The sequence below is a fragment of the Dufourea novaeangliae genome, unplaced genomic scaffold (assembly GCF_001272555.1).
Source record: "Dufourea novaeangliae isolate 0120121106 unplaced genomic scaffold, ASM127255v1 scaffold125, whole genome shotgun sequence".
Classification (NCBI taxonomy): Eukaryota; Metazoa; Arthropoda; class Insecta; order Hymenoptera; family Halictidae; genus Dufourea; species Dufourea novaeangliae.
In genome coordinates this window covers 3,726,253-3,749,414 of record NW_015374020.1, presented here as the reverse complement: position 1 = coordinate 3,749,414, position 23,162 = coordinate 3,726,253, and the positions used below count along the sequence as shown (strand labels likewise).

At 45.1% G+C, this 23,162-nt stretch overlaps 2 protein-coding genes across 2 annotated transcripts in view; one reads left to right on the top strand and one right to left on the bottom strand.

The window, feature by feature from the left end:
• Positions 1–542: 542 nt before the first annotated feature.
• On the bottom strand, positions 543–6,759 carry LOC107188937 (nucleoporin NUP188 homolog). Its single transcript, XM_015577337.1, has 5 exons — positions 6,731–6,759; positions 6,403–6,613; positions 5,854–6,318; positions 5,651–5,775; positions 543–5,571 (listed from the first exon to the last, which is right to left on the bottom strand). Exons 1-5 carry the CDS (start codon positions 6,757–6,759, stop codon positions 690–692), a joined length of 5,712 nt encoding a protein of 1,903 aa, XP_015432823.1. The 3' UTR covers positions 543–689.
• A 3,185-nt stretch (positions 6,760–9,944) lies between these two features.
• LOC107189005 (cysteine-rich motor neuron 1 protein) overlaps positions 9,945–23,162 on the top strand; it is a 104,544-nt gene continuing 91,326 nt past the window's right edge. The window contains exons 1-2 of the mRNA XM_015577434.1: positions 9,945–10,090; positions 12,948–13,090. Of these exons, the coding sequence (XP_015432920.1) occupies positions 9,945–10,090; positions 12,948–13,090 (289 nt within the window). The remainder of the gene's footprint in view (positions 10,091–12,947; positions 13,091–23,162) is intronic.

Here is a 23,162-nt window from a genome sequence, read left to right as displayed (position 1 = left end):
TTATACGTGTAGGACATATTTTACAATAAACATCGCATTTCGCCTGCTAGTAGTTTATCTTTTTAAATAGTCAACTTTTTTGGTTATTAAAACTATCTACCGAAATGCGATCATTATTGTTGAATATTTCGTAAACTATCGAGTGCCCGCGCCTACGGTGCTATAGGGTTTAGAATCTAGTTGTTCACTACCTTTTCACAAAGTTCCATAAAAATCTGTGTGTAACCGTACATCACGCGGTTCCCTTGTGGTATTGTACAGAAATCCAGTCCCATTACGCGATTACGTAAACTCGACGAGAGAAGATCTCGGTAATCGTTTGCACGGGTTAAATTAAATGAAATTCGCTAAAAACCTGCTTGTTTTTTATTTTCGTCGAGGATAAACAGAGCGCAATGTCACGTTAAACTAGAACAATTACAATATACCGACCGATAGACTTTCTAACTCCCAAGCAAATCGGAAATTTCGCATTTGCTTATCCTCGATTTATTTTTTTACTCTAGTTTCTTTATCCTTTATACGATATCAAAAAGGGAAGATTATAATAAAAATTGTTACTTTATTATGAGCTTCACATACACGAAATGCCGAAATTATTATTTCTTTTATACACTACCGACCTGGTTCGTCTTTTTCCTTTCTTCGTATTTTCTTCTCTGTCGATTCTCAATGAATATAGTTTATCGCTATCGGTATTGCGTTAAATCTAAAGACTCCACGACTGATTTTAGCAACTTTCCCATCAAGGGCAAAAACTGCACACTACTGACATTGGTCGTGAATCTTCCGGTAGTAAAAACGTTCTCCTCAAGATTACGACCCTCTGTCTCCATTAATCTCGCGGGTAGAATAGCTTGACTCGGATCGATTGCCTGATCGATCGCTCTTACGCTTCTGGCGTCAGCGTTAATCAATGATCCTTCGACCTTCCAGTTGTCCGGTGTGCCTCGATGTTCAAGGAAATCAAAGAATACCCCCAATTCCGTGACCGTTTCGCGTGCTATCAGCTGGCGATCTCGAAGGGCGATTCGTGGACTTCGGACACCCTCCAAAGCTTGACACAATATTAAAACGAGATTAACTTCGAGTGCTAGTCGCGTATTATTCTCGTCCATAGATTCGAACCACGGATCGCTGAACTTGTGATACTTAGCGACAACGGGGCTGCCGTTGCCTCCGGCGGGTGTACCGCCTCCTCCTTTCGTTACGTGTCTTCCGGTTGTTAAAGCGGTTGCCCTCGAGAGAATGGTGTTCTCGCAGATGAGAGGATCGTAAGGTCTTCTGACGAGTCGTGGACTGCTCAACAGGGGCACAGTTACATCGAGACCGCTCACGTATCCTAAAAAGTCCCCGCCCACGTTGGACGATGATCTCGAGGCCGAACCAGAAGCAGCGTGGATGATTCTTCTCAGATCTTTGCTGGAATGCATTCGACGGTCCTCAGGCGTCGCGTGCTCCCATTCCCTCTTGGCGGAGTCCATTTTATCGGACTGGCTGCCGAAAGAGACGGACGAAGAACTTACGGATTGTGATCGCGAATGAAGGGCTTGCGTAAACAGTTGGGTCGAGCTTATTATCGTTCCGTAAGTTAAACGAGGACCCGAGCTCATGCTCATCTGAGGAGGGCCGAAATTCATTTCGGCCATCGGAGTGTACCAAAAGTCTTGCGTATATATAGTATCCACGAGAGTGTTCAGCCTCGGTGAGAAGCGAACGAAGCTGAGCGCGCAAGTCGTGTTTATAACTATCAATTTGTTCACCAAATGTTTTAACTCGGCGCTAGGCAATCGTTTGTCGCACGATTCCAACTCTTCGGCGCTTTCCACGCTTATACCATCGGTGATGAATTTGAGAATCCGCGGTCGCAACAGTAAGTTCACCGTGTTGTCGTACGCCAAATACATACACTTTATTAATGTCTCGCAAACGTTCGGCTGTATGGAGTTCCAAACGTACGGTTGCGTCGCCATAGTGTGAATGAGCGCAACGAGTGATTGCACCAAGTCGGCAGCCAAAAGATCGGCGGTGTGTCTCAACAACGTCGACGTAACCATCAGCTGATACTCGTGCGAGTTTAGGAACATTACGATAGATTTAATGTAAACGGTGGGCGTTTCTCTCGTGACAAGTCCTGTTAGGAATTCGAGGCCAAGGGTGTAAAGTGGCCACCAATCCTGACATCGCCATTTTCCGTTCGAGCGGTCATCGTACAACGAGTTCAACATGCTGTTGTCTATTTCCGCGGGTGGAATCAAACTCAACCACAACTTGACGATGTCGTTATCGTTGATCGGATGCAACGTGTACGGCGAGCGAATCATTAAATTGAGCAGGTTAAGAGCAGCCGTGCTGAATCTTATATACGGATATTTCTGCATAGTGATACCGATACACGCCATCAGTTCAGGTATCATTTGCCGAAGTTGCACGCAACCGGATTTCCTTTGATGTTTCGAAAGCGTGCTTCGTTCCACGTAGGAGCGCAACAATTGCGTGACCATACAAACGGCCAACGTAGCCGGTAAGCTCTCCCGTATTCCACGAAGGGTCTCCGCGTTTCTCTCGTCAGCGTTTTTCTGCGCGTTCACGCTACCGATCGTTCCCTTGTCGTCGACTGTTCGCACGATCGGCTGCTGCTGCTTCCGTTTCTCAAACTGTATCGCAGCTTCCTTTAATTCTTCTAACTCGCTCGCGGCGATTGTGCACGAATGCGCTAAAAGATACTCGAGACTCGTCGCATCCTCGCGCAACGTGCTTTTCACGCACTGTACACATCCGAGGAGCAAAGACATTAGTGTCTGACGCAGCGACTTCCCGTAGCTGCGATAGGCTTGTCCGATCTCTTGCATCAACTGCGTCAATCCCGATTTGAAAATTCTCGAGTCGTCCACGCACATCTGTTTCCAAGAGGTGATGCATCGAAGAGACAACGAAGCTAATAACATCGTAACTTTTCGACCGCTTAGGTCGTGTGATTGTTTCACTCGTTCCACAAGCGATTCTAAAGAGCGTTGCGTTATTAACTGCGCTTGAATCACGTTCACAGGATAATTACTCGCGATCCTTTCATCTGTTAACGTGACGATGAAATTGTACCAAGACTCCAAATTGGTCTCGTATAACGAACCAACGATACTGCTGTCCTGTTTTTCGTAACTCTTCGATATTTCGTCGACCGACTGTACATCTTCTAGTATATAGATTGCTAACTTCTTCCAGTAATTTTTCGACTTGTCCATAAGTTTTCTCAGATTCATGGAAAAATCGTCTTCGAGCAAAGAGTTCTTGAACAACTCCAACGTGATAATATCCAACAGATGAGAGTAGCCTTTCGCCCCCGGTACTAGATCGCGGAAAAGTGGGGCAAACAAGTGAGTCCAGAACTTTTCTCGTTTTCGAAAGAAATTCACGAGAATCTCGTTTCTATGATACCACATCGCTCGCAGCAGTGCCATCGTGCTATTGTACAATTTGTCGCGCACGATGTCCTCCTTCTCGTAGATCCGATTCAAATATTTGTCTAAAAATTGTCGACATCCTTCCGTGAAGAATTCCTCGACCGAACGGGGGAAAATTCGGTTGCACTCTGCCGGATGTACGATATTAAAGAGAGCTTCCGTTAATCCAGGTTGCTTTTCCAGACAAATCGCGACCAATTCAAGAATGGCCACTTTAACGTCCGCAACACAAGTCGGTGACATGAGTCCTCTACGAGACGCGAAAGTTTCCCGTATAGCTGTACCGTCCATTCCCATGCAGACGAGCAGAGACATCGACGATCCTTCAGCAAACTTTTTCAACAGCCTAACAGCCATCGCTTGCAACGGCGGGCTGAACCATACGTAAAGGTAACTAACGATCGTAGGTACTATCAGAAGACCATTAGGCACGCGAGGCGACGAATACAGGGCGGCTTCCAGCGGTGATCTGTCTCCAGTCTCTAGACCCAACGATTTTCGGAATATCAATAATCTATTTACCACCGACAGGGCCAGCTGTACGCTTTTGATCGCCTTGAATCCGTTTCCCCGAATCCAATCTGTTTCTGCCATCATTTTATTGTGCAGAGTACGCTCACCGGTGCGGATCAATTTCAGCAACGCGTGTCTTGGTTCCAAATACAGTAGACTATAGGCGACGACAAGCTGCAATTCATTTCGGATATCTTCTTTCGGCAGACTAGTTTCGAGCGCTCTGTGAAGGCAAAACATACTTTTCAGCCATAGGTCGGTCCTTTCAGCGTCCGAATCGAAATACCAGGAATCCAATTTCGGTAAAACTCCTTGGAGTAAAAACACCATTCCAGGTATTTCGACCGTGTACAAAGCTTCTTCGTTGTATTTTCTGATTAAATATTTCGATAAGATATCCAGATACGCATTCAAAATCGGATACGAATGAGAGATCGTTTCTATGGCGGACAGCCAGGATGCAATTATACCGCCATCGAAAGAAACCGCTTCCGCGAAGTCCAGTGTCTTTTGGTAACGGTTATTGAATCTCGGATAAACGCCCGCACGCATTCGGGCAAGAATTTCTTCGGGGTACTCGAGAACTAGTTCGGAGGAGATACTGATACACGCTGCAACTATCTTGTATATGTACATTTTGTCTTCGGGTAATACTGGGTAAGAAAATCTATTGATAATTTCGAAACTTAATTCCGTCGGAATAACCATAGTCTGCCGTATTCCTATACATTTAGCCAGTGTTTTCAGCAGCTTTAAGCCCTGTGAAACGTTCTCGGGCAGATTTTTATTCATTTCAGTGTCGCTTGTAATTCTGCCACCAGCCTGTGAAAACAGTTGTTCTATCTTGTGATGCAAAGCGTCCCAGTAGCTCGCTTTTTCCCGAAATATTACCACTTCCCGATCACTTGACAGTATGCGTATATTCTCGCGGACAGAATCTTCCGATATTGTGTATGAGTTTTTGTGAATGACACATTCCTGTTCGTAAGGTTTCAACGGTTTGTTGTGATCTCGTTGACGCGGCACCTCCAGCGTTAACGACTGTAAATTTTCCAACTCTACGGCAATTTTTTCGGCACTCGATTCGGAGGCGCTTGCCAGTCCGATCGCGATATTCGTCAGAGGCTCGAACTCGTACGGAAATTGTTCGACAGCAAATTTGTAGATCAACAACAATCCCTCGTCGCGATCTTGCCAAAATCGGGCTGCAGTTTCGGGAAACTGTATCGTAGCGGCCACAGCATCGAAAATGCCGTTCAGAACGCTGAGTTTATCCTCGCCGACAAAAGCGCACACCAAGGTAAGAAGATTGTACACGCTGCTATGCACAACCTCCGCGTAATGAGTTTTCTCGCAAATCATTTCGCTGTTCATCAAGTCTTGCAGGTAATGAAAAACGTTAAGCTGTATGGCTTTAATACCAAATGGCCGAAATCGATTCATCGTATCGACATTGTCAGGTTCGATAGCGTAGTTCGCTAACATCCATGATAGAAAAAGGGGACTATCCTGCGGAGAATTATCGCGAATACATTTTTGTTCGAAGGTTTCTTGTATACTTTTTCTTACGCTCTGCACCCAATCTTCCATGTCGGTGCTGCGGAACAATAGTTACTAGTATTTTTAATACCATGGCGAACAACGAAATGCTAGCATAATACCAGAAGATAACTTACTGTTTTCTTACATCTAATGCTACTAAAAATAAAGCCGCTTGGCTACGATGAATATCTTTGATTTTCCTGGCAATTGCTTTTTTGTCCTCGTGACTTTTCGTACTCGCCAAGCGTCTCGGTTCTCCCTATAGAAATATTAAACGTAACTGAACGACGAAAGTACTATCTGCAACTACTAAACCTGTGTTTTAAATTCTGCTTACCCCGGTACTTTCATATAATTTCATAAATTCAGTATCGGCGATATGTATATCATGAATAATGACTGTCAATATATGAAGTAACTCCCGCATTTCGACGAGACTACTGTTGTACAGCCTGTGCAAATACTCCTCTGTACACAGCTGCGATTTAACAGGTGGATTCATAGTCTTCAACATTTCTATCTGCTTTCTGATAGATTCAAGAAGCGTTCCAAATAAAATGTCATCAAAAAATTTTGTAAATTCCTTCTGATAACGATGTTCCTTGTCTTTGTATTCTACCATAAGTTTAAGGCACTTTATCAATGTCATTCTTTCTGAATAATAAAAATCCCAAATATCATCTATCAATGCTTTCATTGAGGTGAAATCTATGAGCTGAGATGCAAAGGTTTCTGTGCAATTGCGATATTCATACTTTATGAAATTACAAACTAGATCCCATGTAAGAGTAGCATCTAAATTCTAAAAAGAAAAGAAAAAAACCAAATCAATAAAAAAAGTTTCATCACTACTTCAATAGGGTGGAATTTTCTTAATAATACATACCAAGAGAGGAGCAAGTTTGCTAATTAATTCGTACATTCGAGGAGAAGGATCATTTTTTGGTATATTCTCTAGAGAGCTTTCTGTGTAAGGCTTGAAGAATAAGAGACCCTCTTTGAGCAGTTTTGTCTCCTTTTTAATTTCATCCTCAACGAGTTGTTTCTCGCATCGGCATACCGTATCGGATATTAAGAACCACAACTCTTTACAATAACTATTAAAAATAATTTTGGTACAATGACAGCCAGCATAAATGGAGGATAAATGTAAACATTGGTATAAAAACTTTCATTTTTTACAACGATATGAGAACAACAAAGTATTTACTTACGGCAAATTTTCTACAGTTTGTCTGTCCATTTTCAAACGTATTAAATTATATAATTCATAAGAAATATATTAAAATCTCCCAGGAGACAATTCAAATATCTTAAATTCTAATATATACAGCATTTCTACGTTGCATATATATTTTATTATTTATCGTCGAAGTTTATTGTTTACAACGATACATAACCTCAAGTATAGTAGAAAGCATTGGTACAGCAGCACGCATGCATCTTTCAAAATCAGAACAATTCAGAACGGTCGCAAAATTCACCACAGAATAATCACAATACATAAGTCGTCCACTTTACCGCAATAACCTGCACATACGGATTTCGAATATGGTGTTAAATGCCATCTTGCGACAAGACTACTATGTTAATTGGCTAGTAGCTTAGCCGCTTCGCCGTAGATGGCGCAGGTTTAACAAAAAATTTTAACAACAAATAAGACAGCAACAGGTCCTTTTTTGAATTTGTAGTAATGGGGTAAAGAAATTAAAGCTATTCAGTGTTTGTGTGAAATTGTTAATCAAGGTTTTTTGAAATAATACAATTATACAATGATTTCCACTAGTTGCCTTTTTTAATTAATGCTTAGTTTTTTTTAATGGAATGGTTGCCTAAGGCCTAAAGGAATAGTGATGTTATTTACCTCGTATACCATAAGTAGTCTATAGTAATCGGATATTAGTTTAGGCGTTTCGCCGTAGATGGCTCCATAATATTTTTGGATGCACTATGTATTATGTTTTCGTGAAATAAAAAGAACAGGACAATTATTTACGTAGAACAGTGATTCTGGGAAATGCAATAAACAGTTCGATATAATTGAAGAAAATTGTAATCCCAATTTGTGTGATTTTTCGATGCTTTCGAAATAATATATAAGTGTGCCATTGAATATAACGGAATAAGAAAGAGTACTCGTTTCGATTTGCGGATTTCGAGGTGTCATTTTCGGTCACGAAGGGGTTTGTGTAGGTTGTCTCGTGGTTAATTAAGTTGGTAATACTGTCAGAAGTTTCCCGCCTAAAGATTTTCGCGCGGGAGATGCTCTTCACGATTCTGATCTATTGATTGCGAGAAAATACGTAAATGAAATTGAAACGAATCTTACTGTGTCTATAAGTAGCTATAAACTCAGTGGCAACTAATTGGATCACCCACGAAGCATCGGCGAAGTTAATCATTCTATATGTACACATACGTACATACATTCTCTTCTCTCACGAAGTCTTTACCAATCTATGGATGGCCCGGTAATTTCGTTGATTTCGATCATGGGAAACTGGTAACTCAAGAAGATGGGAGTGTATTTTACGTTCGTCGAACAGCGGATTTCCAAGGTAAGTACGATTAATATTGAAAGTATGGTAGTATGGGGTTTAGACTAAATGCTAAGATCGCGATACTTTACAAGAACATGTATGTATTAGAAGATGTGTATTATGGCTTTACTGACTTGTCTGGTTTGTAAGGAAATATATTCAGTATAGGTAGCTACTAATTAAAAATAATCAAAGTAAAGAAATTGCGAGATTCGAGCCATTGAATGATAGTGGTTAAAAAGCAATCCATGGGGAAAGAAGGTTAGCCGGCAGGGTGGTTGGGAGATAGGGGTGCGTCAGGGCGCCGACGCGGGCCGTCGCGGCGGTTGACGGTGTGTCGTAGTCGCTAATCGTCCACCAGTGCACGTTCGTCTTGGACATCGAGCGTATCGCGTTCTCGTTGTCGTCGGAAAGCATTTGGTAGCGTCGGCCACCGTACACGATGCTACTACGAGCGTGACAGAAAGTATAGAAACTATCGAAAGCTACCATTCCAATCGGGATTACTATGCGACCCTGCGCTGAAACGGTTCTCGTAAATATGCTTGTCCTCTCACGGAGGAATTTTCTTTTCGAAACAATCTATCGAGTCCGAATTGTAACCGAACGAGAAAATTAACGAGGAACCTTTCGTTATAATATGCTTTCCATCGAACAACACTAAACGAACAGTGAGTGATGTAAACGCGTGAGATTCAACGATCGTTCGATACGATCTTCGTGGTCGAAGCAACGATAAAATAAACGTCGCGGAAAGCACGTTGTCCTTCCATTGGAGCCGAAAGCGATCGCGAGAAACTCGAGCAAAGTACAGTATTTGAATGTTTGGTCAGCGAAAGTATGATTCGGACTATCCGTTGAAAGCATTTCATCGAGTATCCAGGATGCGTTGTGTGCTTTCGTAATGCATATATGTATGTATAGTATTTACATACGTCGCGATTTCCGTTGCCGTTGTCGCAGCCGACGGGAAATATAGGTATCTTGTGACGGTGTACCCAAAGAATATTCTCGCATTAAGCACGGTTCCTTGAAATTCGAGGATGTTGCGCCGAGTATGCGGCACTGCGGTTGTTCTCCGCACTCGCGTCCGCGGCCTACCTTGTAATTTAACCGCGATTGCAACGAAACCTCGCCAACTTTCTGCCCCGTATCTACGGCACGTTATAATTCCATCCCGTCGCGCGACGGATTTATCGATCTCCCGACGAATCTTTGCGCGTCGATCACGGAGCGGTCGTTTGTGCAATCGATATCGAAGGTAAAAACCACGGGTAATCGAGCGTCACCCGATCAGTTGAGAAATAAATAACCGAGAGCCACGACACGGACGCGGGTCTCTCGCTGTTCCTTTATTTTCCCGTTTCGGCGGCTGAATTCCCGTTCGCCTTATATTTAGTTCGCACACGAAATTCTCAGTATAATATCTAGAGGATGTGCATTGTGCAAATATTTTCGATGCTCTCATTCGGTCACGAAATATTTCCCTGTTACGAAGCCAGCATAAAAGCATCATATCCCGGATACGCTCGTATTTATTTTGTTTTCAGTGTAACGTCTTTAACGCGGAACCGGAAGAACTAGAGGAAAATCTCTAAGTATATAAGTACACTCTTCGGACTCGATAGAAACTCGACCGACGTAGATCTCGTCCCCTCGTAGTGCAATTGGATCGTGAGCTGACGAGCGGTAGAGCACATGTCGAAGTGTGCAGGTGGTGAATCGGTGCTGAGATGCACAGTGCTACGTGTCGTTTCACGATGAACTGAACGTTCTGGGGGACGTTTCTGCACGTTTCTCGCGACTGGAAAAACGGACGAGATAGAAGATCGAGAAGAAAGGAAAGAGGAGGGGTGTGGGGGGCAGTATATCGAAAGGGAAGAGAAAAATGAGGGCCTCGTTGCTGTTGCTGGGGGGCATCGTGGTATTCTCGGTCGCGGTTGCGAGGGCTCTTTCGTGTGTGTGCTCGCCCCTCGAGTGTGACGTTCTTACGGACGAGGATTGCCCCGGAGGCCTCGTCTCGGACCCCTGCGGGTAAGCTGCACCAACTCCTCTTTTCTATGACAAGTCGCTGAAAACGTCCTACCATCGTTCTCAACACGCAGACGAATTTTCTTATCTTATCCTCGAATTCTTGATAATTGGAATCCCATCCCAATGTTCTTTTAATCGTAAATAGTCTCCTTATCGGTAATACGTACGTACCCGTACCCTCTCCAAACCTACACACTGTCCACACCGACCGGTAGCTCACGTCTTTGGAAACATTTTTTGTACACTCGGTTTCGCCTTCGAACGATGTGCTTAGGTACGAAAGAACGTGTACATACTTCGATGTCAATGCCGTATAAGTGTTTCACTAACTTTGATACGCGTACCTCCGTCGTCATACGCGGAATGTGTGCTATCAATTTAACCGCATCGATCAAAACAATAACCCCTATGAGACTCCCCGCTGATCTATGTTGTCTCCGTGTCGTTCTTAGTAACATTCTTTCTTTTCTTTCCGGCACACCCGACTCCTTCCGGTATACAGTAATCGTTTCAGGGAATCCCGAGCAATTAAAATTCGCGCCACAATAAGGGCCCTCGTTCTCTTTTTCACGATGGAGAAAAAAAAATTCTATTCTTTGTTGCACTGCTCTTTGTCAAAACGCCCCGGGCGAATTTTATTCCAGTGTTCGTAGGTTGCGGATGGAAAATAGGGCATGATAAAGTGAAGTTGGTACGTTCAAACCGAGAGCAAGGTAGGGGGGAGGGGGGTGGTGGTGATCAAAAGCGTGTCGGTCATTGAAATTTTATGCCGTTTTTTCTTCACTGGTGCCGTCGATAAATTTATTGTTCGCGTTCGCGTGTTAATATATTTCACTCGAATTTAACGATAAATAAATCAATCGAGCGGGGTTAATTAAGGTAGGGGGGTTTCCCTTGGGTGCGATTGAAACCAATCGGTGACGTGTACCGAAGACCGATGAATAAAAAATAAATGGAAAACCGTTATAACATTTTCTCCCGCGGGCCCTGTTCAAAACCAGTGGGGTGTATCTCACGTTTATCGCGGCGTAGGATCCACGGAAGGTCCATCGAGGAGAGAGCGAGGATCCTCCGATCGTTCGATTCCGGTTCAAGAAGATGGAGTGAGAGAGATAGAGATAGTAGACGGAGAAAGGGTGACGCACCGATAGACGAGTTATCTCGGGAAGGGGACCACCATCCGTGGATTTCGCGTAGGGTAAACATTTTACGAGAGTGAAATCATCCCCTTCGAAAGCGGACTCGAGCACTTCGGGCAACCGACAACATCGCCGAGCTTCTATCGCGGCGTCGCGTCGTGGTAGCAAATTGTTAGGAAACCGGAGGTCTGAGATACGACGACGAACGCTTCCGTTTTATTTCTTTCTTCCCGTATGCACCGATTCACGTACGGTTCCAATACCCGATGGTTCGTCGCGTTGAATCGCGGGACACGCGCGGTGCCATTATTCGTTTTCATATCGTACGCCGCGCGTTGTTTTCAAAAACACCGGGACAATGTTTCGTAGGGCTATGAAAACAGTTCACGCAGCTTTGTGCGAATGCAACGAATAATTTAGTTTCGGAACACCGGTATAACGGATCGGTGTAAACGCGCTGAAAGCTTTGAAAAACACGGGCTGTGTGTTCTTTTTTTTTCGGGGGCGTTTGTGAGCTTAGACTCGAAAAAGTCAAACCCGCGATACGAATGTTCCTATAGGTGACTATTCGACTGACGTGTCGTGAGTTACGATTTCAGCAAATTGCCTCGTAATATTTGATTTTTTGCGCGTGTTTTATTCGAGGGAGACGTTTGTACTTTTTGGGGCATGATTATTCGATGAATTTAATTTGATGCGCGATATGTATACATGGAAATAAAAGGAGAGATACCGAGGTAAACGGTCAAACTGTTACATATTGAAAATTTTTCGTTGAAAATCTTTACAAGCTACAATATTGTCAGACCGAACGCGTCATAGTATGTGACACTTACGTATGTATGTAGTATATATGTACGTATATTCAGAATCACTGATCGAAGCGTGGATACATATCGCGCCTCCTCCGCAATGTGTATGCAGAAGCCGAGTCGCGTATAGTCGCTAACAAAATTCAAATGCGCTCTCAGAATAAAGTTCTTTTTCCATGCACGGACTGCTATGGTATGAATTCCTTCGGTCCTGTGTATTAAACGATTTTCCCTTCGTATCCCTTATGGATAACCCTTGTATCGATCATCGAAAATATGTAAAACTGTAGCGCTGCAACGTTGTTCGTTTGTAAATTTTTGTCGGGTTTTTTCCTTAATAATACAGATTCGCGTCGAACCCAGCGAATACTCGTAAATAGTTGATTAAAATAGAGAAACTACTACGACTACCGGTCGGAGTTACTGTCGCAGCGAAGATGGAAGAAAGGCAATATAAAAGGATTGATTGTCCGTGATTCTACTGCGGGGCGAGGTAATAAAATTGTTCGTCGTAGTCGGAAATTTTCTGCACAGCGGTACATACCGGTTCTTTTTCTGTATCTCCTTTTTTCAACCCGTACCTATTTCCTGTCTCTCCGTCCCGGTTTCTTGATCTCCGTAGGATAGAGCGTTATCTTTGGACCATCCGCGACTTTTCTCGGCCAGTATAAACAAGAGGTTGTAGGTAACGTCGGTTAGTTCGTTTAGTCGGTGGCTTTATTACGTTTGAACTCGTTCCCATGGGCGGCGAAGGATATCTTAACCCAAAGAACACCGTGCTTAGTTCGACGACATTTTATAAATCCGCGTGCTACCACGAGTGTTTCTCAAGCGGAGAATTCGACTTGTCGGGGTTACGATTCCTTCGGCGTAACCGCGTTCAATGATGTTTTCGATCGGTTTCAGATGCTGCAAGGTCTGCGCTCGTGTCGAGGGAGAACCATGCGGCGGTCTGTTCGGCTTTTCCGGAAGCTGCGCCGACGGTCTGCAATGCGTGATCAAAAATCTTCTACCCAATACACGGGAAGTGGACGAGGGAGTCTGCACAAGTAAGCGAAATCCATATTCTTTTATTGCCGGATCGCGTTGCGGCTAATAGATTTCCATACATGTATAAATCGAGGCTCGATGGACACTGCACACGAACGATGCGCGGTGTCGTTGCGATTTCGTAGCCGTAGCGACCGTAGCCGTGGTGATACCGCAATTGTTCCATATTCGTTCGTGTGCACGCCGGCGATGCTTCGAAAATCGAGCCGAATCGTCGCGATTTCGTTGTTCCTTTGCGGCTCGTCGCATGTTCCCCTATCCTACATATGTATACCTACGTTGTTGTTTCACTGAACATATAGCTCCACCGAATCGCAACGATACCGCATCGTTCGTGTGCACCAAACTACAATAGGTAGATAACGGTTAATTACTGGAAGTGTATCGACAGTATTTTCTAGACCTGGTACTTGATATCTGCTCGTGAAAAATTCGTGGATCGATTACACCATTGTTACCGATCTCTCGTTTGCCGTCGCTGGGCGTTTAATGATCTTGCATAAGCAGCGAAACGACCGTTTCAATGAAACGGACGTTAAATGCAGTTTATGTATGGGTAGATTCGCGATTTAACGAGATCGAGAGTAACAATACGTTGGCGGGCTTCTTCGACGCTCCGGTACAATTTTATTCTTTCTCTCGGTGTCCATTTCATAACGTTATACATACAACGCTTTCAGAAATAATAACTCGATTGATCGCGGAATAGAAACGGTCGGTATTTACGTACGGAGAGAGTGTATTGCGAAATATTGCCACGATACGTTAATGATAGTTAAATGTGAATGGAAAGAGTACGTGCCCGTTTGCTCCGGTCGCTCGTCGTTGATACCACGTTAAGGGGGACAGTCTTTTGCGGCTGTGTTAATCGATACAGGAAGGTAATAATAGTATTCTGCCGGGAGCATGTAATAATAGGTGGTAGGAAATATTGTAGAAATATTATTCCGCAGTTTTCTCGGAAGCGTTTAATTTTAATCGACGCGCTCGAATAGGCGCGATTAAGATCGGTATGTAATTTGTTCGCATTATCGCACGATGTAAATCGTGGTACAGATCGACGGATAAAAGTACCTACATATTACGATGCTAGGCGTTTAACACAGTTTCAACGTCGGTTCACCATTTGCTTTACGGGTTCAAGATTCAATTGGTTCGTTCGAATTACGCTGTGTAATTCCCTGAACGCGACTGGATCTGTACGCAAATAGAAACGTTTGTCGGACACAAATTCAAACGACGGCTTCTAGATTTTTCTTCGCGAAAGCGTGTTACTATTTCGAGAACCGCGACCGGCCGAAACAACGTTAGGAATTGAACGTTTAAATACACGTTGAACGGTCAATCAATATCGGTCGACGCCCCTCGAGCTTTCAAACGGACCGGACGATCCGGTTGTACACTCTGCAAATGCATTCGATGTTTCTTCTTTTTGACGAATTTCCTAGGGGGTCTATTAAAAGAATCGATTTTTCGCGTCGACCTTTTCCATCGATCGAGATTGTCCACGAAACATGTTTTCATTTCGTTTACTCGGTGTATCGAATAATCGATTTACAGCTGCGCGCACCTTTAAATCGACGTAGGTACAGTCTTTATGCCGTTTCCTCGAGAGTCCACCATCACCACCAATACCACCATCCAGTCACCCTTTCCTTCAAGCTTTCTTCTTACTTCTTTTCAACCCTCGACACACACCCCTTCGTCGAAACTTCTTAACACTTTGAACAATCAGAGCCGCGACTGCGGACTCGGCAGAAGCAAACGAGAGACGGTTCTGTTCGCGAATTTAATTGAACAATTTTTCCACAGCAACACCGTGTCGTTATTACTTCGTTTCTTGTGTTTCGCTCAAAGTGTACCGTATAGTATTAGAGGGAATCGCGGACCAAGGACTCGTCAACTTTTCTCGGAAAAAAAAAAAAGAAACGAAAGGATACGTTTCGAGTATTGTTCCGTACGATGACCAGAGATGGTGGTGTTGTATGTATTAATGTCGGGGTTCGAATATTCAAAAATTCGAATATCCATCGAGCACGCGATTTTACCTTCTCGTGTATCGGTCTGTTTAAAATTCCACATTTTATTAACACTTTCACGTGAGTGAGTATAGCATTGGCTGCTGTTGCAGATGGCACCGGGCCAATTTCGCGCAACAGTGGCTCGAACATTTTTTAAGCCCCGGATGTGATCGGTAATCCTGTAAGCTGACACTAGTCTCGACACGGAATTGTAAATATCTGGGCTACGTTAACGCCATATTTTTTGTATTCCACGATACAGGATTCCTTTCAATACACGTATATACGTATAGTATAGTACGCGTGTGAACTATGATACAGCAATCTACTCGATTCGTACCAGTTAATCATCGCTTCCGCTGCCACAAAGTTTATTCATCGTTCACTAGATCTTACTTCCTACATGGTTATGATCCCCCGAGTCAGTTTCATCTTTCATTCGGTGAAATGTCGACTAGAATTGTTTGTAAGTGAAATAGTTGCTGACAAATGCGACCACTCGTTCCAACCGATTTTTAATCTCGGTTCACGATAGTTGAAAACTCGTTGAAGTTGAGTTCCTCTTGGTAGGTGGTAGAAGAAAATAAAGGAATGGTCGGTTTTGAAATCTCCTCCTTTAAGGTTCAACGCTTTCGAGATTCATGATTCAAGAGCTCGTAAACGCTTCGATATTAATTGCTCGAGTTGTTCGTTCTTTATTTGGAGGATCTTAGTGGTTTCTCGAGGTTTAGTACGATATATGTGACTCTGGTGCAACCGCGTCACTAGATTCGCGTGACGCGGCTACAGAGAGTACTGGATAAGATTTCGCGGTTGTTTCGAAAATGACGATTTTACTAGAAAGGGGCCGAGAGAGCGATAAACTTCGATAAATCATCATCAAGTTGGATCTCGTAGTGCTACATATAGATCAAGCAGCATTGGATTTGGAGGGCAGGCACCGGTGACATGAAAAAGTTTGAAATCAATTTCCACAAAGATTTTGCTAGCCGCGTTATCCAGACGGTTGGTTGGGAAACGTTTAAGAAAAGAGCTGAACACGCCGCGGCTGGGGATATGCATACGCTCGTTGAATTTAAGCCGATGCATATGCACTAGTACTTGACGTAGAAGCCCAGGTACTCAGTATTCATGGAATATCGTTGCTCGAACTCAAGAGGTCGTCGCGTGGGCCGAGCAGGAATAGGGGAGAACAAATTAGTTTAGCTCCTTTATATTTACATTACCGTGCTTCCATTAAAAAATGTTTACGCGGGCATACGATCGTAGTAAAAATTGGCTATACGGTCCCCGTGATGCAAATTAACGGTTAACACTTCTGTACGTTCACGGTTTTTCGTTCCGTTCTTTCTAGTTTATCTAGTGAAACGAAGCACACGAATTCGAGATGATACATTCTACACATTTGTAAATGTTCTTCGATTTATTGCCAGTTATAGCCGTTCGAAGATAAATAATACTGTTTAAATCGATAACATACATAGCTGGATGTTCGTAATTCACGTTCACGGGCTATTCCACTTATAAATTGGCTAATATCGGGCTTACCGTACACGCAGTTTAACGTGTGCTAGCGATTCTGCGAAATATAATCGATGTTTATTACTCCGACTTGTAAAACGCGCAACTCAATTAATCCGTGATTTATTTGAACGGGGTCCGTAACCAGGTTGCGTGTGACGCGTGTAGTTTGATACGCACCATTCGGCCGCATCATATTTTCACGGGGATATTTTTTCCACCTTTCTGCGCCGCGATTCGAAACAAATGTTTACTCGTTTTTCGTCGTATGCTTTATTACGCTATATACATAGATCGCGCATACCTACACGAATACTCGATCCTCGATAAGTGTCCGCCGAGTTTACGTAACCGTGGTTGGACTTTAGGGTTCCCTGGTATCTCGGTTGATACATGGCGGCAAAAAGTACACCACTTTTTCATCCGGGATGGCATTCATTTTTTCGGAGGAGTACTTAGCGATAACGGTAAGTTTACCGGAACATCGAGCGGAGAAAATGTTGGGTATCGAGGGGACAAACAGCGACCGTGAAGGGGGCGAGACGATCATTATCTCGCGATGGGACGACACGGTAGGGTCCATTCAGATGAGACAACTCCAGCCTTCCTACGAGCGTCGCACGGCCATGGTAAAAAGGGAAGAATGAGAAGCGACGGATGATATCTGAACATTTACGGGCCATTTCCCCGTCGTTGCTCATAATGACGTTATTGCCTTTTGGCGGCTTGGCTTGGCTCGGTTCGGTTCGGTTGGAGGTTCGAGGTTGGTGTGAAACCGTATCCGAATCCGTTAACCACCGACATTATCGGTTTTCAGTTGATGGACAGGAAATGTGAATTCGCTAGGGTCGGACAGCGTTCGCAACAAATGTCGCAGTTAGCGGAATTTTTCTTCGCACCGAAAATACTCTGACCTATTCGATTTAAATTGATATCTACTTCGGACACGATATCGATCTCACGACATATGCGTCTATTTATACAGATTTGCGTTTCCGAATACGTAATACCAGACATTTGGACATGTTGCAAATAATTGCCGACACGATCGTCGAATTTGGTATTATTAAACGCGACTTCGATTTCTGTTCATTGAGGTTCATTTAATAAGTTGATGTTGTCAGCAATAGAGCGTGACATTCACCTTTGTTTACCTTTAGACCATAAGAATTGGCAGAAGAAGAATCGTAAACGGCTCGGGTAGGTTAGTTGATCATAGTAGTCGTGCGGGAAAAGAGTCCCTCGGGTTCGACTTCCGGTACGGTTTCCGATCGGTCGAGTTCTTTATCTCCTACAATATCGGGTCCCCATTACTCTATCATACTATCAGTCCACGAATCACAGAATAACAGTTTGTCTTCCTGTCCATTTTAATGTGACACGAATCATGGGAAATACTAAAGGCCCCCTTCGGTGATTGCGTTGAGAAGGAAAAAATCTGTCCCAAGGGATTTCGCGAGAGGGACGTACGGGACATTCGATCGGAGAAATCTACTCGATCTTGTTGCAACGGTAGGTCGAAGCAACTGGTTTGAAAGAAAACGCGCACGTGTATACTCCGTGGCTCGGTGATATTCGTAAATCTTTGATAGCGTGGAACAACACGACGACGCGAGCTTCTGGGCTCGCGTGGCATAGCGTGACGTAGCGTTCAGGAAACGACGCTGGCTCGGTTTCTTCCTTACGTACCTACGGTCGCGGATTAAAAATGAAATTATGCGCGCTCGGTGCAGCTTTGCGGTGAAATATCGACCGTAACGCTATCTGCGGGAACCAGGTATCACGTACATAGAGACACGTACAGATATAATGGCGTGTACGCATCGTTTGCGTGGTCGCAAAGTGATATCGAGCTCGATTAACCAGCACGAGCGCGTCCTAGTCTTTTACGGGTAAGCTGAGATCCTCGGCGATCCGCGACCAACGTTTATACGATAGATTGATCACGATACCTTCGTGCATTCTTTACGATACGTGAATCGAGCAATTTTTTTAGACGTCTCCGCGGCGTTCAGCGAAAGGCATAGAGTCTTACGTGTACCATGTACATACCACGATTAAGCACGTTTACTTCGATCGTTCGATCGATTCTTCGTGCTTATTTTTGCTCGTGCGTTTTCACCCTTTCATCGGAGATACAACGTTCAAGCGGCAAATGCGACACACGTCCAGAAATGTTCATCGAAACCCCGCTATACGTCCGCGATTCCTGTTTATTATTTAGTTCGATTTCACGTACTCTCGTTTATTTGGGGAAATATGGTCTACACTCGTCGGCTACACGCCGGATGATATTAAGCGGGAACGCATTATTAACCGTTTAATTCATGCGGAAATATTAACGAAGCGGCACCACACGGGAATGAGGCACGCACGGTCAATTTTCATAAATATTAGGTACTATCGGCGTGGGGAAACGGGATTGGCGAAGTTTCCGAAAAGCCAGACAATGAGATAACATAAGTGCGGCGACATGAAAATTTTCACCGATCCACTTCGTTCGACGTGCATATAGCGCGAACAGTTCGCGAATTGTTGAACCCTGTACCTACGGTTTCTTTTCCGGTGAATTATACGAAATTTCGGAATTTACCAGGCAACGAGAAAGTTTCGGAACGTTATCGAGGCACTCGAGAGTTCTCGTTCGTGGGCCGCGATTTAATTTTGTTCGGAGCTCACAGCGAAAAACTGGGATTCGCCGGACCACGAGGAAAATTCGATGTAAGTTAATAATGGCTCGTTCTTGTTTGAAAAAGTATCTCGAATCAACGTTTGCGAAACAAAGGGTATTTGATTTCCCGCGATCAACCATCATAGGCTACGGGCGCGATCGTTCGCGAATCCGAGAGCTTACCCGTTGAATCGCATATCGCGTGGCATCGAGCGTCGGTAACAACTCTGAGTTCACCTTGCCTTAATGGAACGGTATCACGATATTCAGTTTGTTCGGACGCTTCTGAAAAGCGTCTTAAGAAGAAGAAGAAGAAGAAGAAGAAGAGGTGGTTGGTGGATTTTCTGATTTCGAGTCGTTACTTTCGATTACGTTCTCTATGAAATCCGTGCGTTTTACACGATCCAAGATGTTCGTTAATGCTGTCTCGAATCACGCGCGAAAGCGATAACCGCTGCAAAAAACCACTTACATTGCCTCGTTTACAGTTTAATCGATTTGTTTCCCTCGTTTCGTTCCGGATATTAAAAAACATCGGGCAGAGTTCGTCCAAGAACGTCGTTGGTTCGAACGGAAATCGACGGTGGCATCGATAAAAGTTATTCGTCCAAACCCGACAACGTCAGGTCCGGCTATCAGCGTTTCGCAGCGCAAAAGTTTCTTTGAGCAATGAAAGCGTCGATGAAACGGTTTCTCGTGCGAAGACACGTAAAAACCTGAAACTCGAGAGTACAGTTGCTGTCGTTTCATCCCTTTCGGTTCTCGAGTTATCGGGTACGCGTTCTGTCGATCGTTACGCGTCCTCGGCCATTGCGCCGTGTTGCATCGCACGCGGATTCACGATCGTTTCGCGTTATTCGTTTACACCCTGGTGTGAATCCGCGTTCTCGGTTCGGAGTCAAGAAGATACATACGCGCGCGTCAGGAGCGCGCACTTCCGTCCGGCATATTTTATGCAGGCAGCAGTGTCGGTTCGCTTTTCAGGAGGAAACCCTTAGCCGCGAGAGGACGCGATTCACCGCGAAACGGTGAAAGTGTCGACGGGGCCGTTTTCAAAGATGAATTCGCTTAACGTTCCCCGCATCTCGTTGTCCCCGGAATTTTCCATTTCAGCCGCGCTCGTATTTCGGCATTACGCAAACCCTCGGATGACTACCCAGGTACCCGCGAGAGATGCATTGCCTCCCGTAACGCTTGAAAAGATACAAACGCATTTACAGCACGCCGCGTTTCCCTGGAATATTCATAAACAAGAAGATAAAGCTGGCCGAAGTCTGTTTACCTTCTCAGTGGGGCTGACCGTGCTGCGAGCCGCGAGTCGTCGGGCGTTTCCTCGCGAACAATACTCGCGCACTTACCCGGCGACGAGTCGCGAACCATCGAATTACATATTCAAGTTAGAGAGACGCGTTCGTTTAATGCATCGTTGACCCACACAATCGGTTCCTTTCTCTCTGGACGGACAGGATCGCTGTCGCGGTATGTACCTATGTATGCATATTGCAATCCCAATGCACCTGTCAAGTTTTTTTTTATCGGGATCGGAACGATACGATTTGACGTTCGCGTTTTTTGTTTACGCGCGGTCGATGCCCGTTCGTTTCGTAAACTACCCCTGGAATGATCTATAGCTGCAACGCGTCATTGATTGCCGCGTGAAAAATATCGCCTAAAGAATTCACCTTTGCGAATCGCGATTTTGTTTTCAACTGTTTTCCTCGATGTCGGTTAGCAAGAAATTAGGCTCGGGATTTTGCGTTGGAGAGTGTTGTAACTTGAATTAATCCGCGATTTTCCATCTCTCGACGAGCCTCTTCAACCTTCGAGGCGGTAGTTGCCAACTAACTGCTTGGCGATGACGGTGAAGGGGTGTTCGAGACACATCTGCCTCGGATAACAAAGTTGTCAGCGGGTCGACAGATTTTAGGGGGCATACCCGCGCGTATTATGGTCCCGGATATTTGATTTCCACGGAGGCCGCAATAAAATCGCGACGGTCGCGTAATAGTTGGTTTGCGGTCGGAAGTAGGATTCGGACGGACGTGGAAGCGGCCACCGTCCATACGGGTAAGCTCGTTTCGAATCGAATAAACCAAGAATAGTCCATTTCGAACGATGGATGCTCCACCGTGGAGGTGCATATACATACATATGTGGGTTACGGGCGCGCGCCGCACGTGGAATATCACTGAACGTGTGCAGTACCCGGCCATGGTATAAACAGTAGTTTGCGTCGGCCCGCCCGCCCGTCTGGGTTTACCCCGCCGCGGATACACGTTATATGTACATATTACGCTTACGGTTTATATAGATTTATATACGAAGTAATGCAGACACACGCCCTTGTAACTCGCCCCGGGAAAAATACGAGACGCGCGGTTTGGAAATGCTCGGGGCTCGCGCACTCGGACGAGAGTGTTCTGATTTTCCGTATTTTTATCGCGTCGCGACGGAATCGAACATTTTCGCCGATTTTACCCGAGGCATGACAGCGAATCTGTTCTGTTCGTGCAACGCAGTCTCCGCGCGCGGGTTCGTTCGTTCCTTCGCCGTACGTTTGAATCCACTTACGCGGCAATTTGCATTTAACCTGGTCGCGTGGAGCAGTCTACGTCGGAAGCGACTCGCGAACGGTAACGTTATGTGTACAGGGGTGAAATGATTACGTACCCGGCCGATCGGAGGACATTCGATTTGCACGAGACACGTTTGTTTCTGCATCGTCGGCAATCTCTGGCGAACTTTGACATTGCCGATTGCTTTTTCCTTTCGGAAATCCAGCCATGCCCGTTCTTCTCGATTTACAACGCGTGCACAGGACAATCGCATCGTTAACGTGAGCCCAGTTACGGTTGTGTAGAGCGGCGTGCGCGAAAGCAATCGGTATACGGGGATTAACAAACGTGGGTACGTGACCGTGTTGCTATTCCGACGTGGAAAAAGCGGCACGAGTAACTCTTCGAAGTGTATATATATTTCCGAGTTGGCGATCGTTGGTTCTGGAAGCTGGCCGAGCCGGTGTATGTACATAGGAACGCGATGCTGGGAGAGCCCAGTTTCTCAACGTCGAGCAACAAATCTTGAGAATAGCTCGTGAGCGGGCAGCACGGCGTCCTGTTGGATGGCATTCCTATGCAACGGTTCACCTACGAGCGTCTACAGCTATCCGTGCAGTACCTATAGTACTCTTACCCGAACCGGTAACCGTGCTCCCTGCGAATTCTATACGAACGGAATACACGGCCGCGAAAGTCCATAGATCACCACGGTGGCCCGGCCGCGATTCGGACCGCGCATACAAACTCCGATACCTCTTGTACTCCTCGGCTGCCCCCGTTGGATCGAACCTATTTTACTCCGGTGTTGCCGCAAAAGAAATCTAACTGTGTATCCTTATTCCGGGGCGAAACCATTCCCACAATATACGCACCCCCGGACGGGCATTACTCTGGAATACCATTTATCGTCGTATCCAAGGTGAAGTAGGTACCGTATTCCGCGACCAGTTGGAACGGTTAGAAACGCCTTCCGATAAATGCTCGCTGAAACTCCGATGCTTCTGTAGCCGGCGACCCGTGCGACACAAACGAGCACCATCGCCCAGCCAGCCGATATCCGTCGAAATGGAAAGGCGCGTCTAACGACTTCGATCGCGATCGAAGGGGCCATTCAAAGCCTGTCCGCGCATCGATAAGTGATTCGAGCTGAAATTAGAGCGACGCGCCGCGCCGTCTCCCGTGTTGCGTATTATACCACGCAACCAAGGGCGTATCTTTCGAAGCGTGTACAAATAGGAACGAACAACAGAAAATAAATTGCATCGTTCGAGTTTGCCGATTTAACCGCGGCACACCGGTG